We start from the raw sequence: 22,612 nt of genomic DNA, 5'->3' as shown, positions 1-22,612 counted from the left end.
AGAGGAGGCGTCACTCAGACTACAGCTCATGGTGGCAGCAGAGAGCATTGTGGGAGTTTAGCATCACCGGGACCATGACAGAGACTCTGAGGAGGTTCAGGACCTCTAGACTCTTAAATCAACCCACCTGGGGTCCACGAGGACAGAGTTCCCGGTGGCAGAGAGCATTGTGGGAGTTTAGCTAGCATCATGACGGAGACTTCTGTCAAGTCGAGCCAGAATCTCCTCACGCTGATGCAACCACGCTGTGGCTAATGTCACAATAATGAACTTTGATTAGCTGTTATCGGTTATTGATTAAAAACGCTGCTAACATCAGCTAATCTTTTATTATTACAGCAGCAGAGGAATTTTCAGTGTGACAGCAGAAACAGAAGACGCTAAAATGTAGAGATACCTAAAAAAAACCAAACAGACATCTACATTAGTGCTGCTGATATTGTACAGATTCTTCTAAATATGGAAAAGATTGTGTTATTGTAGAGCTACTGGACCTTTATGTAGATTATAAAATGCTGATGTTAAACACAGATATATAGCCCACATTGTTCTGTGATTAGCAAATACTAATAATCATCGTTAAGATAATTGCTTAAAATTAGCTTCCCGACTGTGAGCACAGGAAGCGTCTCTTTCTGGGAGGTTTTTCTTGGTATTTGTCCGTCTTCTACACCTCCTACAGAGCTTAGTTATTCAGATGTGAGCAGACGCCCGGCAGCCTTCTGATGGTAAACAGCAGCCTGTTCCCAGTGCATCATTAATGTGGCGCTGATCAAACCCCTGATTCCCACCTCCCAGCCTCCGTCTGTTCCCATTGCAGGGTGTGTTTTTGGCCTTTTGCTTCTCACACGTCTCCACACGTTCCAACGCGCTTCGGCCTGCGAAGGATTTAACCGATTAGAACGCGTCTTAGAACGATTTCTATTGGCTGCAAACGCAAAAAAAACATCTGCTCACACGTGTCTGCGCGGCGACAAGCACACCCTCTCTCACTTTTCCTGTCTGTCGGCGAACACGAGTCGGATGCAAAAGCACGCAAATGTTTTTCTCACTCAGGCATTAATCATGGTAGTCGACAGAGGGAAGGTCGGCTGTCACACAGCGTTTGTGTTCAGCTGTTGTTTCAGTCCATGCAAACACAAATAACCAGTCGGCTGCATTCTAGAGGTGCAACTTCAACAATGCCAATGTTTGCACAGCGTTCAGCAGAACCAGATGCTTTATATGAAGCCAAAGCATCACCGCAGCTGATGCTGACGACAGAGAGGATCTGGAGATGTGCTGCTTTTTGATTTGACAGTCTGAGCTTTAAACTGTCCTTTTCAACTTCTGGATAAAATACATTGAAAAAGAAGCGTCCAACTGAAAAAACAAGTAACTTCAGCAGTAATGATGCTCATATTGGCACAAACAGGTGCTCATCATCTGTGATTTTCCAGGTTTTTTATCGACGTGGGAGTTTGAAACTTATAAAGAAGCTCAACGTCTTGATAAGATGCAGAGAAAATTCAGGCCACAAACGTTGTTAAACCTGTTAAACTTTGTGTAACTTCAAATCTAGTATTTGCACAAGCAGGTATTTCTTTCAAGCCGAAGCACAAACGCGACCACAGCTCACGTTAGCGGCTGATGCTAACTTCAGACGAGGGATTAAGAGTCCAGGAGAAATATTACAACAGAAAGAGGAGTTTTTCATCCAGAATAACTTGCATGAAGAGAAAATGCAGACAAAAAACAGCCAAACTTGTGTTGCACAAACAAAGCTGGTTGATTCCAGAGGTGATATTTTACTAGTAGTAACACAAATATTAGCACAAGCCGGTGTTTAGTCTCCACAGAGCTGCAGAGGAAACGCTTCACTGGTTTTCCACATTTATTTGTGACATTATTTTGTTTCTTCTAGATTTATTTCATTTTATTTTACTTCTGAAAATGATGGAGAGAGACGACAGGCGGGAAGTGTTGTGGGACGAGGTTCAGCTGGAGGTGTAACTCCAGTAGTATGAATACAAATATTGGCTCAGTGTTCAGTAGTGTGACTCAAGCAGGGAATTCTTGAAGCCAAAGTTCAGTCTGACCACAGCTCACGTTAGCTACCGATGCTACCTTCAGCTGAGGAGCGGAGATCTGCAGGAGAAACATGTATTTAGCACATTTTTGTCTTCCTAATCAGAAATGTAAAACTGAATGACATGCAGCGAGACTTTAGACGAGAGATGATGTCAAATAAAGCCAGCCGGACTCCTGAGGTGTAGCTTTAGTCGTGTTCGTACAGACATTTGCACAAACTTTTTTTAAACCAATGCACAGAGCACAGCTTCAGACGAGGGTTTGGGCGTCTACAGACCTGCAGAGGGAATATTTCTGTGTAAGACACAAGAAACGAACTTGTGCTGCGAACACAAAACGAGGTTCAGCTGGATTCCAGAGGAGTAATATGAGTAGTATTAGTACAAATACTGGCACAGTGTTCAGTAGTATGACTCAGCCGGTGCTTTTCTGTTCTTGATCTTCAGAGGAGGGAACATGTGTCTGTGCCACGTTTTCCTTCTTCTTTTTATTAAGAATTTACAGAACAACTTGTGAATAAGATACGGAGAAAGTCTGCCAAGAAACCTGTGCTACAAATTTGCTGGATTTCAGAGTATTAGTGGTTCTGATGCGTATTGGCTCAGGGCTCAGCGCTGTGACTCAAGCCAAAGCCCGAACACGACCGCAGACGAGGCTCTGGGCGTCTGGAGATCTGCAGGGAGAAATATTTCTGCAGTTTTTCACATTTATTTTTGACAGGTGGCGTTTCAAACCGTCCAGAATTTACAGCTCAGCTTCTGAGTAAGACGCAGAGAAAAGGCACGAAATGTTGTCGGACGTGTGTTGACACCACAGAGGCGGCGTAATTACAGAGAACGACCGCGGCAGCAGCTTATTTCAGGTGATTTATTCACGTCGTCCTCGCGGTTATGATGCTTCGGCTGTGCAGCGTTTTGTGCAGAAACGCGCCGACCGGCTGCGTGGCGATCATGAGTTCAGTGGCATGTCGTCAGTGTGGATAAACAGATATTTTAATGATGCTTTGCAGGTAATTACTTCAATCACAGTCGAGAACGATGCACATAAAACATTTCTGGCACAGATTGAGGCAGTAAAAGTGTTTGTAATGTGCTTAATGTACAGAGCAGAAAATATGTAATGTGCAAATTGACTTTCAGTTCTAATATCTCAATATAGCAGGGCATAGAGGAATATAGAAAAATAAACACATGGAGGAGTCTGAGAAATAGATGCACCATGTACAAGAGTAAACATCAAGTTATGCAACCTGCAGATAACTTGTTTTTGCATAATTGTGCTTCTAAAGTGTGCAACCAGTCGAGTGTTTGCCGTCCCAGAGTCAACAAGGATCCGTTTTACAGCTTCATCCTGCAGCCAAAGAGGAAGAAGACAATAAACAGATTTCTAAAAGTTGTTAAAAACACACTGATGTGCTGCACATCTCAGAGCAAAGAGCTGATGTTTAAACCCCCAGAGTCGGTTTCTGTGCAGGTTTGTGGTTCGTTTGATGGCGGCAGAAACTTTCTTTCTGGGCTCCCCACCCATCCCAGCTATCTGTCTGTTCCTGCACAGCCACACCTCGCCTTTTGTGTTCATCCTCGCATTTGTCCTCCTGTTCGCTCGGCGTTTGATCGAGCGGAGTTGACAGCGAGGAGGCGGCCGTACGAGAACAGAACACGACAGAGAGATTACCTGTTCTCCTCCGTGAGTCGTACCTCGTTAGCTGCCTGCATCACGTGGGCGTGCTTCTAATTATTATTTTTGAACATGTGATGTTGCTGAAGCTGCACATTCCTTCTGCAGGAGCTGATTTTATGGGGGAGCATACTGCTGGAGGGGAAAGAGCAGAGGATGAGTTAGTTTTAGTGGGACATCGAGATCTTTTGGAGGATTTAAACCATCCTGATTAAATGCAGTTATTTAGCCTCGGGTGAAGCCAGTCAGTGAAGTCAGGATCTGCACAAAACATGCACATAAATAAACTTTAAGCTGGATTTGTTGAGGGAATGTCTGATTTTTATTTAGCTTTAGGTGAAGGATACATGATTGTCTTTAGATCGAAATCAGGATGTGAACTTGTCCAGTTCTTAAATGCAGCAGCTGCAAGTGTCCTAATGAATGTGAACCTTTTCTACATTGGTTTTACCAGCTAGCGCTCATGCTAACTTTAGCTTTAACTGTTGAGGTTCAGAACTGTAAAAAATAAAATAAAAAAATTCTGACCAAAAATCTGCATTTTGAACAAATCATTCTTAGAGTTTGTCTTTCTGTAAACAACCAGAACGAGTTTCTTAAACTCTTAAGCGAACATGAAACTGGTCATTTGAAGTAATTCCAGCCTCGTTGTTTTCACATTTTCTTCGTTGTGTAAACTCGCTGTACAGAAAAACCTGTGAGACTCTTTCTGTCAGTCGCGTTATGATTTCATGTCACTCGTGTTGCCTCAGCGTTTGTCACTCGGCAGCTCCATCAGGTTTTTCTACCAAAAAGCATCCACATAGTGAACATGACATGAGCGTCGCTGTGACGGCGAGATGTTGACTCTGGGTCCCGTTTGTTTGACTTCTGTTTGTAGAAGAAGTTTATGCCAAATAGGAGAGGGTTGATGCTGCAAAGAAAGCTGGAGCAGAACAAGCAAAAAACACTTTAGCACCATATTGAATCTTAATATTTAATCATTGATTGAGTAAATAGTTAAATTGAGGATATGCACACAGCACATTAGTATAAATAGAAAACTACAGATAACATGTTAACCACAGGCAGCAGATTCTGGGTGGTTTTTTTTTCCTGTTTAATTTTTCTTCACGCTGCAATAGAGATATCTAACACTTCACTACTTTATTTACCACAGATATTTTACTACTTACATTTTTAATTTGCTTTCATACTTGTAGTCTCTATTTTGTGGAAACACTTTCTGCAGTTCAGCCCAGAGTCCCAGATTGTTCATCACATGGTCGTTGGTCACAGCGGAGTCACTGATGGCTTTATGGTTGGACTGACAAATGCAGAATTTTGCTTTAAGTAAACGGTTCATTTTTATGGCTAACTTTTTTTTCCAAGTCTCCACATCAGTCACCAACACTGGAAAAAGAACTGGCAGCTCCACACACTCTGGATATTTAGCTGTTTATATTAAAATGTGTAATTTTCAGCTATTTAAACTCTCCTCTGTGGAAACACTTCCTGCAGTTCAGCCCAGAGTCCCTGATTATTCATCACATGACTGTTGGTCACAGCTGAGCCACTGATCACTTCACAGTTGCACAAATAAGCGGCAAATTTTTTGTTTTTACAGAATCTAAATAGAGCAAATTTGAGCAAATTTTTAAATGAGACGTGTTGCGTGAAGAGATTTTGATGGATTTTCCGACTCAGCAGCCATTTGAAAGTTAAAAATGTGATCATTCTTTCTGTTTCTACAGTTTCTGGGCTTTTGAAGGGCAACATGGAGTCCAGAGGGTTATGAAAGGGTTAAATGGTCTGAGAGTTGGAAGGAATTACTTCATTTATGTGTTTTCTGTTGCCAAAGACGTCTTGTAGCGCACGCCCCTAATATTCAGTTAGCTGGAGCTGCACTGAGGAACCTGACACTCTTTGATATTTCTGTTTTGATGTTCTACTTTAAGTGGAGCCAAGATCTTAATGTGAGAAGGAAGCCAGAATAATTGCAGGAAATTATCCGGCTGTGCGGTGAAAAGCTGTTTTCTGCAGAATGTCGCTCCTGCAGTGAGTCACGCTCCACCTCGGCTCGCTGGAAATTCAAAAAGCTTCTAATTCACAACGTTCAGAAAGCCTTCAGTGGGCTGTGAGCTCAGGCTGGCTTCAGTTTCTCTAAATGTGATTCCAAACTTGCTCTTCCACATTAAACGAGGGCAGCGGCGGTGAAACGGGAGCCTCTGTTGGTGGGAAACCCGATCCGGATGGTAACCTGCTTCACACTGAGCTCCCAGAGTGAAGAGGGGAGGCGACACCTGAGACGAGTGCTGACCTGCACCATCAATCCAAGTGTTAGCCGCTCACATGTCGTACCAGCAGACTAGCAACAATCCCAGCAGCCTTCCCTCAAAACACACAGTCCAGCTCTTTAGAAAGCAGGTCGCAGGTGACCTCTTGTTGTCTTTGGGGGTATTTAAGCAGCATCAGGTTAAACAGGTGCAGCACAGGAATGTTTTTCTAGCTGTCAAACGCTGGATGGCCTCTTATCTCGCTGCTCCTTCCGACACCACGGAACCGGTCCGACGGGGTGACCTGTAAACAATGTCTGGATTGTGAAGCACGTTAAAGGCCGGGTGTAATTAGGTTCATTCATTGTCTCATCAGCGTAGAGCTTTGTTTTGACTTTTATCTCAACTTTAATTCACAAAATGTGTTTTTTTCTTTTCTCTGCAGCTCACCAAAGAGAAGGAACATGGCAAACTCAACCCTCGTCCTGGAAAGGTGAGTCTCCATCAGAGCACGGATCAACTTGATGCCTGCTTTACCTGAGCACCTTGAACTTGATGTTACTGTTGGATTTGTATTAATAATGCAGTCTTTAATTTCTGTGCTGTGCAATGGCACCAGACACAAGAACAGAGACAACTGACAACATGGAGCATAGAAGATTCTAGTTTTGGTAGCTGATGAAGATCTAGAATACCATACCATAGGGTTAGAGGGTAGATGTAGAGTTTAGGATGTTCTGAGACTCCAACAGAAAACCTGTGTTCTCTACATAATGTCACTAAACGTACCACAGACCAGCTGCAGTACCTGGTTGTTCCACCAGGTGGAGCCTCTTCCTGTTTAATCCTGTAGAGACCAGAGGAGGCATCACTCAGACTGCAGCTCATGGTGGCAGCAGAGAGCATTGTGGGAGTTTAGCAGCAACGGGACCATGACAGAGACTCTGAGGAGGTTCAGGACCTCCGACTGGAGTTGAGGTGTTTCAGACGAACTGGGATGGTTCCTGTATTATCCAGCATCTTGTGTAGCAGAGCTGGTGAAAGTTCCTGTTGACTAGAGCAGCATCTGCTCTGTAGGTGATTGATTAAGACCATTATTATAAATGATGGTCCCTGTAGTCCTGGAACAGGCTGTGCTCTCCTTTCATTACATGTGAGACAGTTTCTTTCTGATACCGATCAGCTGAAAAATGCTTTGATTGGCTCCGATCCTCGTCTTCGTCGTGGGATCTGATCGAGATCTTATCTCGTCCTGTAAATCAGCCTTCTGAGACAACAGCAGAGCGTTCATGTGAATCTCAGACAGCCCACTGTTCCACATTCACCTCGACGCTGAGGGGGAGAAGACGTCGGTAGTGTTTGTGTTTCGTTAGCTTGTGGCCTCTTACATAACTGCTGTTTGAACAGAAGCCGGTCTGGTTCAACCATCTGCTCTGCACCAGGTAACCAGACAGACTCCTTCTGTCGGCCGCTAAGCTGCAGAGCTGCTGCCTTCCACTGTGGCCGTCTGTGTTATTAACTTCTAAATGTCAGGCCTGCTTCTGCTTGCTCGTGACAAGGCGAACATTTTCTGCCTGACGTTGTCCGTGAAGGATGTTTAATCCGAGAGGCGGAGCTGACATTTAGGCTGCCGTCCTCTCCCATGCTGCAGGGCCTCGGCGCCCAACGCCTCCGACAAGTCTGAGCCGCGAGTTCCTTCACGAAGCCGCTCGGCTCGGCTTCGAAATCCCCAAATATGTGCACGTGTTTTCTCCCTTTTGATTTGTGCTTGACTTCTCTTTAATCGTGCAGATGCTAATTAGGAAACGTGGTTATGCAACTGCACCGCCAGCTTTGTCCTCTGTGCGGTTCTTGTACTACATGTCTTGGGGGGATTTTCCCAGGATCATATGTAGACGTAAAGGCTTCAGAGGCAGCATGAGCCTCACCGGCAGTGATCTGCTGCCATTACTGTCACTTAGCAAGTGTTCAACACATCATTCTCACTGTCTAAGTTTTATCTATTATCTTATACAGTTTATTCAATAATCTGATTCTGTTTCAGCAACTTAAAAGAAAATCAAATATCACTTTATTGTCATTTTGGGATCTTCTAGTGCGGCAGCAATGTACAACATTTAATAAGTACGCCGTGCAAAAATAGAGCTAAGAACGCCAAAACATGCTAAAATACAAACTAAAGTACAAAAAACAGGAGCTAAAAATGCTAGAAATGCTAAAACGCCAGAAAACGACACTCAAAATGTGCATTTTCATCTATATTCTGACTTTCTGTCTCCCCTTCATCCAGATGTTCATCTTCGACCGGCCGGGGATGTGCGGTCAGAGGATCGAGGTCCGCGGCGACGTGGTCGACGCCACGTCGTTCGAGCTGCAGGAAACCATCTCCATCAGGGTGGTCAGAGGAGGGTGAGCTGCTTTCACAGGTTCACAGCAGGGTGGGACGAAGGAGTTCCCTGAAAATACAGAAAACAACCAAATACGTTCACAGATACAAGGATTCTGAGATTGTGCAGCAGTTTGGAGAAAGAACATCAGTTTTCATCTGTTTGTAGCTGAAGGTGTTTAAAAGTTTCTTTTACAGACACTTTATATACACGAGGGAGGAGGATGATGGTGTTTCAGCTCCATCCTGTCGTGTTGTCGACCAAAGATCTGCACCTTTGACAAAAAGACAAGAGATTTAATCCAGAGATTTTTTTCCTTTCTCTTTCTGAGCCTGAAGTTGCTCAGTCCTCTAAACTCCAGCTCTTATCTCCTGGTCCTTCACTGAGGTTCATGTTTCAGCATAAAGTCCTGCAGCTCTGAGGAACCAGAACATGAAGGAGGAGGAGAGAAAAGTCAGAGACGTCTCCTGTCACGACGACAGAAATCACAAAGAACGTTCAAACGAATTTATTTGATTATTTATTAAACAAAAATGAACAAACCCTGGAATCTACACGTCCAACATTTTTCCAGATGTCCACAGATGTAGCCAGGAACAGAGGTGACTGTGAATACTACAGATATTTAACTATTTGCATGTTTGTTTGTTTCTCCTTTTAACGAGACGTGTAGAATAAACTGATTTTAATGAAGCATCACAATTTAAACATTTGGATCATTTCCTCAAGTTCAAACGCAGTCACCTGTTTAACTCTGTCACAGTCTCTAGTTACGTTAAACTGTCTAACTTTAGTGATCATTTGGTTTTTTACACCCACAGGAAGGTTTCTAGGGTTCAGCTGTGTCGTTTCCTTTGTGGGAAACCGGCTGACGTTAGAAAACCTGATTTAGTGAAAACACTTGAGCATCACACCTGCTGAAAATGAGCCTTTAGCTAAATGTTAGCGCAGCAGCGTGCAAAACCTGAAGCAGACAGCATGGAACATCATAAATATGAAGGTCTTAAAACACGAGCAGACCAGACGTCTAAACGCCTGAAAGCAGGTCAGGCTGCAGCGGGTCTTCTTGTTTGCTCAGCGGTTTGTCTCGCGGTGCGTTGAAGCTCTTCGTCGACCACGTTTGGCATCTGAAGCGTCCGTCTCGGCGCTCTGATCAGATGAGATGCCATCAGGAGGCTCCTCCACGCCTCCTTTCTGCCGAACTGCGAGCGCTGTAACGATGAAACGCTGCTTTTCAAAATAAATCTCTGAGTGAAATCGGAGCGTGAAGATTCCTGTGAACGTTAACACACCCAGACACGAGCTGAAACCTGGAATGTTTTCTGAAACGCAGCAGATGGTTGGACTGTCATCCGTCCTGCTCCGCTGCCCAAACCGCAACCATAGAAATCCAATACTGGAGTTAAAGATGGTTTTGTTCCTTTAGCCTCTGACTCCGACTGAGATCTGCTGAGTTTTATTAAAAAGTGAGCACAGTGAAGCAGCAGCAGCAGTGGTGGGATTTAACTGCACTGACTCAAACTAAGTACGATTTAAAGGTGGTTTTACTTTATTATTTCCATTTTATGCAGCTTTCTGCTTCTATTCTGCCACATTTCAGAGTAAAACATGTCACGTTTCATTCTCATGCTTTACCTGACGTCCATCGTTGCTCTTCAGATTATTTTCAACGTCTTTGTAAAGCAGCACGTCTTCACAAAATTACTGAATCGTCATCTAATCATCAGGTTTCTCTTCGGCTGCTCCTCCGTGAGGCGCCGCTCTGTTGGGAAACCGAACCGAAGCTTAAAGTCACATTCAGTCAAAATCGCTTTATTCTACTGGTCTCATTTCAAAAATCTGCCATAAATAAAGTTTTCTCGAACTAAATTATTTAAAAATCAAAAAATTCTGTGTTCACCGGCGCCGCCGTGAAGCTTTTAGCGACTCGGCTACAACCAGCAGTCACGTGATAAAAATCCAGAGAGTTTTTTGGCCTCAGCTGATCTGCAGGCAGCGTTTACACGAAGCAGATCAGAAAAATGTCGTTATCCAAAGTATGTAGAGTTGATTTTTGTTTTTCTCAGTGTCTGTAGCGTTTGTTGGACAAGATGATTCCAGGGTTCCTCCAACACAAAATCAGACAAATTTCTGTATTTCTGTGGGTTCTGGTTGTACGTTGCTGGAGTTTTACTTTAGTAAAATATATAAAATACTTATTTAACCGCTGTGCACTACATCTGTACAGCACTGAATATTTTTCCTGTTTTTTAAAGTCTTTTGCTCTAAAAGTCTCCATCCAGCAGCAGCAGTCAGGATACTAATGAGATGTTTGTCAGGTTTCAGGAGAACGTTTCACTGATACGATGCAGAGTCTGTAAATATCCAGATTCCTGCCCACAGACGTTCATAACCTCGTGTTCTTCCACCTTCTGCTCAGGTGGGTTCTATACGAGAAACCCAACTTCAAAGGGGAGAAGATCGCCCTGGACGAAGGCGACATCGAGATCACGTATCCCTACGGCCTCCCCGAGGGGGAGCTGCAGAACGGACCGAAGGAGGAGGCTGGACAGCAGAACGGAGAACCGAAGGACGAGCAGACGGAGGAGAAGCCGGCGAAGAGGTTCATCATCGGGTCCATACGGCGGGCCGTCAGGGTGAGACACGGGCTCAGTGGAGCTCGGTTCTGTCAGAAGTACTCACAGAACATCCTGTGCTTGAACACGGAGGCAGACGGAACACTGTGGAACGTTGGAACGGTTCTCAGGTTCTTTTCAGAGACTTTCTGATCCAACAGCGCCATCTAGTGGAACCGACAGGTGTCTACACCTGAAGGTCCGATGAGCAAAAGTCAAATCAAGTCTCAGGAACCAAAAGGTGCTGCAGCATAAATACTGTAGTCCAGCAGCTTTCACTGTTTTTAAATGTTATGGACCCGTGTTAAAAATAATACTAATGTCAGCAAATTTATCTCATTTTTAAACTCTCAGCCTCCAGATCTGGTTTTATTTCAGTTATAAAACTTTAAACAGAAATTAAACATTAATGACTGATGTTTAGCCTTTATTTAATATTCATTTGTATATTTTACACTCTGAACCCATTTTTCTTCGCCGTGGTTCATTATTTTCTGCAACATAAAGTCGTGTACAGTTAAAATGAAAGAACAGGAACAAAAATAAGATAAAAGAGTTGGAATGTCTGAATATTCACTTTACCAACATGTCCAATATTTTTCCTCTTGTTACCAATACTGGGGGGCAGGAAAATAAATCTCTGCATACTTTATAATTTATTAGATAATTTAATACTTATGTTTTTAATTGGCTTCCATACTTCTAGTGTCTACTTTGTGGAAACACTTCCTGCAGTTCAGCCCAAAAGTTCCTGAATTTTAGTCTCATGACTGTTGGTCACAGCGGAGTCACTCATAGCTTCACAGCTGCATCGAATACCACAGAATTATTATTTTTATACTGATTTTGATTATTGCAAATTGTTAATTTTTTGCAATTTTTTATAACAAGATTGTAGAATGAAAAGATTTTGATGAAGCATCAGAGTTTAGAGATTTGGATCATTGACCCGACAGAAGGACACGTAACAGACGAGTAGCTCGACTAAAGCTGACAGATAATTATGTTTTGACCGTTTCTAGCTGAGTCACTCACAGCTTTAAAGTTGGACTGGCAATTTTTTTTTAGTTTTTTACAGAATCTGGTTAAAATAAACGTCTTTCTTGTTTGTATGAGAAAAGAAGAATAAAGAGATTTCAGTCATTTTAAGCTCAGATTTGTCCCGTCACAGGTGAGTAGTTCAAGAACCGTCAGAAAGCTGAAAGTCTGCCGTTCCTGCCTCTGATTAACGGTGTCGTTTTTACACTATAGTAAAGAAAGTAGACCCTTCAAACCAGGTGGCAGGTTTTGGAGTTCAGAGGGTGGAAGTCGGTTCAGAAGGCGGCACATTTGTTCATGTTCAGTCCAACTGAAGCCACCGAGTCGCAGCTCCATAACCTCGTTGTTTTCTGCATCGCTCGTCCTCCTGCAGGACTACAGCGTCCCAGAGATCAGCCTGTTCCCAGAGGAGAACGCAGAAGGAAAGAAAGTGGTCTTCAGGGACACCTCGGAGGACGCCAGGATCTTCGGCTTCCCCATCAAGGCCAACTCCATCATCATCAACGCCGGCCTGTGAGTTCAGAGCAAAGAGCTTGCTCCTCTCAGGTTTGCCGTCATGGTGTTAACCCCGTGGTCTTCCCTCTGTTCCTCAGGTGGCTGGTGTACGCTCAGCCCTTCTTCCAGGGCGTCCCTCGAATCCTGGAGGTGGGCGGCTACACCAACCCCGCGGCCTGGGGGGTGGAGCAGCCGTACGTGGGCTCGCTGCATCCGCTCAAAGTCGTGAGTGGCGCCTTCATATCTCTGCAAATCCACACGTGAACTCCTCACACCTTGTGCATCTTTGTCCTTATTGTACTGTAGCGTGTACGTTTCCCCATCGAGGCGCCAGTGAAGTTCATTTTACCTTCGAGGCGCCGTTCTGTGTAGGATTCTTCACACATATCCAGATTCTTCTGTCTCTGATTCGTGTGTTTCTGTCATCACAGGGTGAACCACGAGTGGAAAACACCAGCGAACCAAAGGTGAGGATGTAAAAAATTCTAGTTTCATCCACCTGCAGCGACTCGTAGAAGCTACTGACAGTTTATACGTGAATAGAATAGAAACACTTTACTGAAGCAGCAGAAACAGTGACGTTACCTCCACCACAGTACAAACACGTGAGGAAGAACCTAAACACAGCGAGGTTCAGAATGCACAGTGAAGGTGTTCTGAGTGAAAATGCACAAAAACAAACAGTGAATTAAAGTCGTATTAGCAGCAGTGCATCCTGGTTGTGATGGACTCTCCGCCTGCAGATTGTGATCTACGACAAGCCCTACTTCAGCGGCAAATCCAGGACCATCACCACCAACATGAAGGACTTCATGACCCGGACGGACCGGCAGCAGACCGCCTTCATGTACAGCGTCGGCTCCCTCAAGGTCCTCGGAGGAATGTGAGTCCCGCTGTCGGACGAGGCCGGTTCGGTGAGCTGTGTTGATTCGTTTAAAGGCGGAGAGTGACCGAGAGTTTGTGTGTCTGCAGCTGGGTGGGCTACGAGAAGGAGGGCTTCCGGGGACACCAGTACCTGCTGGAGGAGGGCGAGTTCCAGGACTGGAGGGTCTGGGGAGGCTGCGACTCGGAGCTGCGGTCCATCAGGCTGATCCGAGCGGTGAGACGGTCTCTATGGTTACATGATGCCTCCCACAGTTCAGCCGCCTCCTACAGATCATTACCAAACTCACCCTGACTTCTATATGACTGCTAGTTTCATTTTATGTTATGCTTGAATCTTTGATATTTATACCTAATCTAAAAAAACAACACGAGTTTGTTGATTTGAAGCAGCAGGTTGAGACGTTCAGTCCATATTTATCAGCTTTATGCTAACAATGCATGAGGGGCCATAAAAAGCAAAAACCAAAAACTGCGCCTGATTTACGGTAGACGTCGTCTCCTGTGTTCCCCTCCTCAACGTTTGTTCTGTCGTATAAACGGTTTATCTGAACGTCCTAAACTTGAGGGAGGAAGAAGAAGAAATCAGGAGCCATACTTAAAGAGTTCTCAGTCTTTTTTTTTTACTTTAAATACGTACCACAGTTGTCCTTCCAGTCGGGACTTTGTCATGATGAAGTGATGATATGGCACCTTAAGACTCAGAGACTCCACGACGACGCTGCTGCAAAGGATTGTGGGTCATAGAAGCTACAAAAGCCATGAGCTCAACACAACAATTTCAGTTATGAAGCCAATTTTACTGACTTGAATTTAGTTCAAAATCCACAAATTCTAGTTTAAATTCCACAATATGAAGTTTTTAACATCAGCGCGTCATAACAACGTTCACAGTATCTGTAGATCAGGAACAGGTGAGATCAGGATGAACATTAAGAAAACGTTCTGCTAACATATCCGGCAGGAAGTTTTCTTTTTAGTGCAAAATCCAGCTGCGTGTGCTGAACTATTGTGTTTGTGTCTGATGTTCTGTGTAGTTTGGTGAAGTGGATGTTGGTCCAAAGCTTGTGCGGAGCCGCCACGCTGTGATCCGAGTGCAGCGAAGCGCTAACGTGTTCAGATAGATTAAAGCTGTACTGATCCTGCAGCGGGGAGATGTTCAGTGTTACAGCAGCAGATAGAAAACACAGAAACAAAAAACGAACACTCAGGAGAGGGGACGAAAGAGCAGCACACAGTGCACAGATACAAACAGATTACATTCTCCTTTTAGGAGAAGTATTCATGTTCACAGAAAAACATTTCTGTGAAATTGCACAGTGTCCTTATTTACATTATTTCCATTCTCACTGCACGGTGGGTGAATGAGCTGCTGGGAGCTGGATGATGGAGCAGTCTGACTGCAGCAGGATGAAGGAGCTGCAGCAGGATGAAGGAGCTGCAGCAGGATGAAGGACCTGCAGCAGGATGAAGGACCTGCTGCAGGATGAAGGACCTGCTGCAGGATGAAGGACCTGCAGCAGGATGAAGGAGCTGCAGCATCTCTCCTCCAGACACCGCGGGTGAAGCAGTCTGTCGCTGAAGGAGCTGCCCAGTGATCTGTTTCCTGCAGGGGGTGGGACGTGTCCTCCATGATGGACAAGAGGACACTTCCCAGCCCCTGCAGGAAAGTGTCCTCCTGTCCATCGTGGAGGATGCTTTCCTGCAGGAAACATTCCACTGAATGTTTGCACCGTTCCAGCAGAACCATTCTTGGTGCATGTTGAGGAGAACAGCGAGCTCCTGGTGCTCCTGGTGCTCCTGGTGCTCCTGGTGCTCCTGGTGCTCCTGACTCGATGTGACTGTTCAGGTGTTGCAGCTCCTCCACTGTTAGCTTCTCCTCCTGATGGTAGCTGCAGACCCTCCTCTGGTCGCCACGACGATCCTCCACATGGATCATAAAAACAAAACAAATCCACGGCTGTCCTACATTTTTCATTTTGTAGTTCATGACTTGAACCCGTTTTAATCTATCAGAACTGCAGGTTTAGAACTTGTTCCGTGTAAAACGTGCAGACCGTCCTCCACGTGTTCAAACAGGAAACTGATTTTCAGGAAGAAAACCGACAACGAAGCTGACAGGATTTGTTCTTTATGTTGATTATGTCTGAAGTCTCAGAAGTGTGACTCCATGTTTCCGTCATCGCTGTGCAGCAGTTTTAAGGTGGAGATGTTCGGCCACTTCCTGTGGACGATGAAAAAAACCTGAAAATGTCCTTGTTGTCGTTGCCCCTCTCTAGGACCTGTCAGAGCCCCTGCTGGTGATGTTCGAGCAGCCGGAGGAGGAGCAGGAGGGCGTCCAGGACGAGAACACCTTCGAGGTGACGGAGGCCATTCCCGACGTGGAGCTGTTCGGCTACAAAACCTCCACGAGGTCCATCCACGTCCTCAGCGGGGCGTAAGTTCTCACACGCTGCCGTGTCCTCCTGTCACGCCGCCCTGTGACCTGTTGTAGTTATGGTTCCTCCTCCTCCTCAGATGGATCGCTTACTCCCACGTGGACTTCTCTGGAAGCCAGTACATCCTGGAGAAAGGCTTCTACAACAACTGTGCCGACTGGGGGTCTCAGGACACTCGGATCTGCTCAGTCCAGCCCATTCTACTGGTCAGAACCGCTGAGGAGCTTTAAAGTCATGAATTAATGCTCAAAGCGATGATGTGATTGTGCTCACGTTCTTGTTCTGTCGGTTTTCAGGCTCCCAGTGACGGTTCAAAGAGCAGGAACGAGGTAGGAGGAGCTTCACGTTGGTTCTGGTGGTCACGTTGATCAGACATCCGGGCCTGATACCGATGATTATCGTTGTTCAATAATCAATATGTGGAACCAAAATTCTGTTAGAATTTAGAACAACACAAAGTCCAACACAACACTTCACTGAAGTGCTTTTGTTTGTGATTTAAATATATTTAATTAAATTTTAATGTTGATCGAGACTCCAGATAGAAACGACTGAATTAGAGCCAAGAGCCATTAACGAGTTTTATTTTGAAAGAACCATGATGCTGATCAGCAGAGAAATGCTGAACGTCTGATATCAAGCGTAGCTTCATGCAGTAATCATGATTTTTAAAACTGTCATGTTCTCTATTGTCCAAAGAGCTGCAGATGATAGATTTTAACTTTCACACCACAAAAGGAAAAGTTTATGTTCTCCTCACTGGAATTTTGTCCTACATTTTTATTATATTTTGTTTTTACTTTTTTATCAAACTATTTAGTGATTGTGTGAATTTACCAACAGGATTTCTGCTTAATTTAGTTGAAAAATGTGCCGTGAATTAGTGGAATTTAATTTAATTTAATTTTATTTTATTTTGGCTACATTTATTTTAATTTATTTAAATGTATTTTATTTTAATTAATTTTATTTAAATCTATTTTATTTTATTTTAATTTTTAAAATTTATTTTATTTTTTATTTTATTTTATATTAATTAATTTAATGTAATTTATTTATTTATTTTAATTAATTTAATGTATTTTATTTTATTTTATCCATGTTGGGAAAAAACATTGCTGGCAGTGAAACAATTGTGAACATTTTCATCTAAAAGCCTTTATCACATTATCTGACCTCCTTTCTCATCTAAATATTAAAAGTGAAATGTAAAATCTCAATTACTTTTTTACAAACTAGTCAACAAAACTTTACCGTAAAAAAATTTAAATTAAGTTTGTCAAAGGTGAAATAAAACTTAAAGTAGTAAAAGATCCCAGCAGATGCTAGAAGTAAAGATTCACAGACGTTTGCTCGTCACAGGTTTGTCTGTAATAAATAACTGACCAAACACAATACTCACAATTTTCTGTTTTTAAGATGTTTGCTGTTGTATTTCTTGCAGAAATGTCTAAAACTCTGATGAGAGCAGCAGCAGTTTTTACAGCGTGTCCCTTTCCTTTCTTTATTCCCTCAGATTGTCCTTTACTCTGAGCCCGACTTCGAGGGTCCGGCTCACGTCATCGACCGGAACCAGGAGGCCATTTCTGAAAAAGTCCTGACCAAGTCGTGCCGAGTGTCGGGCGGCAGGTGAGGAAGCGGGAAGAAAAATGAAAACGCTGACATGCAGAAAGTCCATATGAATAATAAGTTAATAAATAAAGCATCTTACATTAATAATCATAATAATATTAATGGTTCAAAGCCAAGAGCGCCTCCAGGAAGGTCTCACAGAGGTGGACCCATGGAGCAGGGCTGCTTCACTGACAGCTTAGTGTTTTCATGAGTTCGCTGCTCGGAGGCTGTGAAGTGAAAACAAAGATGGAGGATCTACATCCAGCAGACCAACACAAACCCGTAACCGCTCACGTCTCTGTGTTCCAGCTGGGTTCTCTACGACAGCAAGCAGTACTCTGGGAACATGTACGTCCTGTCTGAAGGAGACTATCCCAGTCTGAGCAGCATGGGCTGCCCCGCCGGCTGCACCATCCGGTCCATCAAGGTGGTGCCGATGGTGAGAACCCCTCCTGTAGAGCAGAAACTCTCTCTGTGCTCCGTGATCCCGTCGTTAACGCTTTAAACCTCCTCGTTTCTCGTCCAGACCTTCTCGCTTCCCTCCATCTCTCTGTTCGGCCTCGAGTGTCTGGAAGGACGAGAAATCACCACCGAGGCCGAGATCGTCAGCATGGTGGAGGAGGGCTTCAACAACCACATCCTGTCCGTCAGAGTCAACAGCGGCTGGTGAGACTCGTTCATTTGGGTCCGTCTGGTTTGACCCATGAAGAGCTGAACCTTCTCATGACGGCTCGTAGTGTGAAGCAGCTGTTGTGGGTCTCTGTGTGACGTTTCGTTGTGTCTCCGTGCAGCTGGGTGATATGTGAACACAGCAACTTCAGGGGGCGCCAGTTCCTCCTGGAGCCCATCGAGATCACCAACTGGCCCAAGTTCAGCTCGCTGCAGACCATCGGCTCCATGTACCCGGTCAGACAGGTCGGTCCGGTCACCTTCAAAGGCTCCTTTCAACCTCGCTGAGCGTAAATAAGGGAGTGAAACCTGCACGCCGGCTGTTATCAGTGGCGGTTATGCAGACGAGCACTGTTTGGTGGAGGTCACGTCAAAAGTTCCTCCTCTCAGATTTTCTTACTTTAATGAAAAGAGTAAATAAAATTCCTGGTTGTGTTTCTGCTCCGCGTCCTTTAGAGGTTAACGAGGGAAGCGTTGTTTGTAGAAAAACTAAACTGATTAAGAAGAACTGGATGTTGAAGATGAAGGATTTGTTCCAGAAACGTTGTTAGTGCATCAGTTTAACGTTATCACAGCACTAATGAACACTTTTAACGCCAAAGCAGAGACGTGATGCTTGTTTTCCATAAAATACATGAAATAAAACACATGATTTTCATATTTTTTGAATAAAAAAAGGTTGAAATAAAGTAGATCAGCCCTGATTTGAAGTGCAGAATCCACATTTAAACCAACCTGAAGGAGTTGCTCTGGTTCTGTAACACTTTTGGACCTGTCCTCCTGCAGAAACGCCACTTTTTCCGCGTGAAGAACAGGGAGAGGGGTCACTACCTGTCGGTCCAGGGCGGCGTGGAGGAGATGAAGTCGGGCCGGGTGGTGGTGGTGCCGGAGGTGGAGCCGATGAGCGACATCTGGTTCTACCAGGACGGGCTCATCAAGAGCAAGGTACTGGTGTCGGAGGAACCGGAAACTCAACCCAGGAACCCTGAACGGTTTCTGGGTTCATTTCTACTCAGCTTCTGCAGTGAAAACGTGACTTTGTGGAGGCGTTGGTTCAGAGTGATGGTCTCGTCTGAGCAGAACTCATGCAGAACCAAAGTCTGTTCACTATGAAACACTTCCTATAAATAACGCACACATCACTGAACAACAAATGCATCAGTAGAAATACTCTAAAATGCAACTTTAAGCACTTTTTTTTAGTTCTTTCTTTGCTATAACCACATCTTTTCTCACTGTTGGCTCTTTGTTTTTTTTAAACTCTAAAAGCGTGACGCTGTCATACAGACAGAAACCACACAAAGACAAACGATGAACGCTGAGTTTCTTTGAATATTTATTGTGTTATTTGTGAATGTCGAATGTTGGATCTGGTTCTGTTCATGTCCTCTGTAAGCAGCCGGTAGCGTCGGTATTATGGGATGTCTCATAGTTTCATGTGACTGTCCCGAAGAAAAACGATCAAAACACGACTCTAAATGATCAAACTGTAAAAACAAGGAACACAGCAGACTAAATCACCCACGTCATGAGAAATGAGACACGAAATGTACAAAAAAACAAACAGACGTAAAACAAGAACAACAAAATGCAAACCAGAGAAAGAGACACAACTGATCACAGCCAGAAACAAACACAACAAACCTCATGTGGAACCACAGCAGAGACCAACGGTGGAAAGACGAGAACGAAACCACAACGAGATGAAAACAAGAAGAGCCGTCTCATCTCTGAATATTTATCGTGTTATTGGTGAATGTCAGATGTTTTAGGGAGCAAATGACTTCTGCAAAACAACAATATTAATAATAATTTCAGCTGGTATGTGTCTTATTTTTTCTACTTTTACAACCATCAGCCTCAAAATCTAGCATCAGTCGAGTTACAAAAAGGAGAAAACCTGATATTTAGTTATCGTCTAATATTGTTTTGCACATTTCAAGCAGTTTCCACGTGTTTTTGTTTGTTTTTGTGGATTATGTTTCTCTGCAACATGAAGTCCTGCAGAATGATGGAAATAGAATAAAACAGAAACACTTTATTTATCCCAGACTTTGGAAATTGTTTTGATGCAGCAGCAAAAAATAAAAACACCAAATCACAGCAGATAAAAAATATAGTAAATAAAGGATTTAATACTATTTAAAAAAAAATCTACTGACTGTACAAGATGTGCAAATTAAATCAGAGAACAGAAAAAAAAACAGGATTTCTTTGACTATTTATTCTACAAAACTTAAAAACCATCAGTGTACCTCCTTCCTGGTGCCCAGAGGTGTGACCAACACGATCTCCACCACGTTTCCTGAACGCTGGTTGAAACAAACCATCTAAAAAACACCTTGATAAACTCAAACCTTGGGGATTCTAACCAGCGTCTGTGTGCTGCAGCTGTCGCCCACCATGAGCCTCCAGGTGGTCGGCAACGTGGAGCCGGGAGCCAAGGTGGTTCTGTGGACCGAGACCCGGCAGCCGATGCAGACGTGGACGGCCCAGATGAGAGGCCTGATCAGCAGCCTGACCTTCCCCGGAGTGGTGCTGGACGTCAAAGGTAAGTGTTGGATGGACACACAGATGGTCTGTCGCTGGACGTCAGAGGGTTCAGCCGACGTTTAGCATCTAGTAGGAAACAAACAGGTCACCTGCACAGGTTGCATCAATGGTTCTGTTGGTTCTATTGTACGTTTGACACTTTGGTGCTTTTTACTCGTTCTGTATTTTACACTTTATTGTGCATTTTGTTCTTGAGCACACAGTCGTGACCCAATAATCGACCCTTAACAATCCAGAACCTGCTATCAGACAGGTTTGTAGGAAAAACCAACAGAACCCATAAAAACAGCCTTAACATAGCGACAGCCTTGGATTGTGACTCCAACATGACATTTAATGTCACCAATCATGTCAGAGCGCTGCCCCGGGGTGGAAGTGGACGGAACGGGCACAGAGCACCGGTCAGTTAGGCTGAAGTCCAGCGATGTGTAGTGTTCTAACAACACACTAGTTATTATAACAACTATGAACAATAATGAACAACTAATGAGCCTTCCAGCATCAAGCCCTCCTCGTATCTGGACCTCTGTCTGGACAATCTGACAGCCTTGATATCCGACATAGAAGAAGGTTTTACATTTAGAGTCGGATCATCGGGTCCCGACTGTATTTTAATTTATTTTTTGTCGTCCTTAGCTGAATATTTCTGCCTGTTTGTTGGTATGTGTGGTGGCCATCTCTTTACCCCTTGATGCTCAGTAACGTATTTTATTCTAACATATGTTGCCTGCCAGTTCCTCTGCCTTTATAGATAAACGTGCCAGAACAAAAAGACAAACGTTCCTTCTTGTACATGATGATTAAATTTCTCCTTCACCGTCTCCCCATCAGGTGGAAAGAGCTACGACAAGGACCACGTGGTGGTTTTGCCTGAGAGCGACGAGCGGCCGAGCCAGCAGTGGGACATGGAGCTGCTGTAGAACTTGACCATGTACTTGGTAACCAGCACTGCCTCACCACGGGACGAGCTTCTGGACCCGAACGCTGCAGCAGCACGGACCTCCGAAAAGCTGCACGGCTGCTTCGCAAAGTCTCCGTAGTTTGCCTCATGAAATTGTCTTTTTTTATTTACTTCTTGTCAGATTTCCTCTCAGTGCCTGAATCTGCTGCAGGGATTCAAACGGGAAGCAGGATTGTTATTTACAAACCCGACGTGCGCCGGAGCGTTCAGCTGCATCCGCCGAGGTTCTGGTCGGACCTGCTCCACGGCTTCCACCTTTATCTCAGCGACAATTTGAGTATTCAAACCAAGAATCTCTTTGTTTGTGAGACTCTGAGTTCATGCAAATCCTCCGCCTGCACCGACTTTGTTTACCGCCAACCAGACCGGACACTGATTCACTGGTTTTTATTGACACTGGACGAATGAAGCCAAAACAATGTGTAGAATCCAATGTGTATGTAGTGATTTCTAATATTTTTAATATATATATATATATGTGTGTGAGTGTGTGTGAGTGTGTGTGTCGCTGTTTATGTGGGAAAGTGAACCGGGTCGTGTCTGTCAGGTTGTTTCTGCTTCTATTTTTATCTTCATGTTACATAAAACACGTATGTTACCAGATGTATGTTCATATTTGATACTACAGGTTTATTGTCAAATGTTCTGTAAGAGGGAGAGGTTTTAAAATATTGAATAAAAAATAAAGAAAAGACGGATGTGCACATGTTTGAGGAGTTATCGGGATTTTCTGCCGTTTAAACGACCCGTTTGTCTCATTAGTTTATTTATAATATTCATCCTCCCAACTCTCTGTTTATCTGTTCGGCTGCTGTTTGATTTCTCACAAGTAGCCGACAAACTAATCATTTCTCCTCTCTGGAACCTCCTCAGAACATCTGGTTCTGGTTCTGCAGAACCTTTATCTACTGACCAGAGTTCTACCTTCACACTGTGAATGTTCCAGAGCTCCAGGTCC

General features: G+C 44.1%; 1 protein-coding gene across 1 annotated transcript in view; it reads left to right on the top strand.

The window, feature by feature from the left end:
- Positions 1-22,362, top strand: part of crybg2 (crystallin beta-gamma domain containing 2) — a 49,853-nt gene extending 27,491 nt beyond the window's left edge. The window contains exons 7-24 of the mRNA XM_008300307.1: positions 6,448-6,495; positions 8,293-8,411; positions 10,809-11,025; positions 12,416-12,555; positions 12,636-12,762; positions 12,969-13,004; positions 13,281-13,420; positions 13,510-13,636; positions 15,699-15,856; positions 15,937-16,063; positions 16,154-16,186; positions 17,374-17,486; positions 17,781-17,910; positions 17,998-18,137; positions 18,263-18,386; positions 18,927-19,085; positions 20,532-20,691; positions 21,525-22,362. Coding sequence (XP_008298529.1) covers positions 6,448-6,495; positions 8,293-8,411; positions 10,809-11,025; positions 12,416-12,555; positions 12,636-12,762; positions 12,969-13,004; positions 13,281-13,420; positions 13,510-13,636; positions 15,699-15,856; positions 15,937-16,063; positions 16,154-16,186; positions 17,374-17,486; positions 17,781-17,910; positions 17,998-18,137; positions 18,263-18,386; positions 18,927-19,085; positions 20,532-20,691; positions 21,525-21,613 — 2,187 coding nt within the window. The 3' untranslated portion in view covers positions 21,614-22,362. The remainder of the gene's footprint in view (positions 1-6,447; positions 6,496-8,292; positions 8,412-10,808; positions 11,026-12,415; positions 12,556-12,635; positions 12,763-12,968; positions 13,005-13,280; positions 13,421-13,509; positions 13,637-15,698; positions 15,857-15,936; positions 16,064-16,153; positions 16,187-17,373; positions 17,487-17,780; positions 17,911-17,997; positions 18,138-18,262; positions 18,387-18,926; positions 19,086-20,531; positions 20,692-21,524) is intronic.
- Positions 22,363-22,612: the final 250 nt, after the last annotated feature.

Source organism: Stegastes partitus, unplaced genomic scaffold (genome assembly GCF_000690725.1).
Source record: "Stegastes partitus isolate 25-593 unplaced genomic scaffold, Stegastes_partitus-1.0.2 Scaffold1523, whole genome shotgun sequence".
NCBI classification, from domain to species: domain Eukaryota; kingdom Metazoa; phylum Chordata; class Actinopteri; family Pomacentridae; genus Stegastes; species Stegastes partitus.
This window is presented reverse-complemented; position numbering and strand designations above follow the sequence as displayed.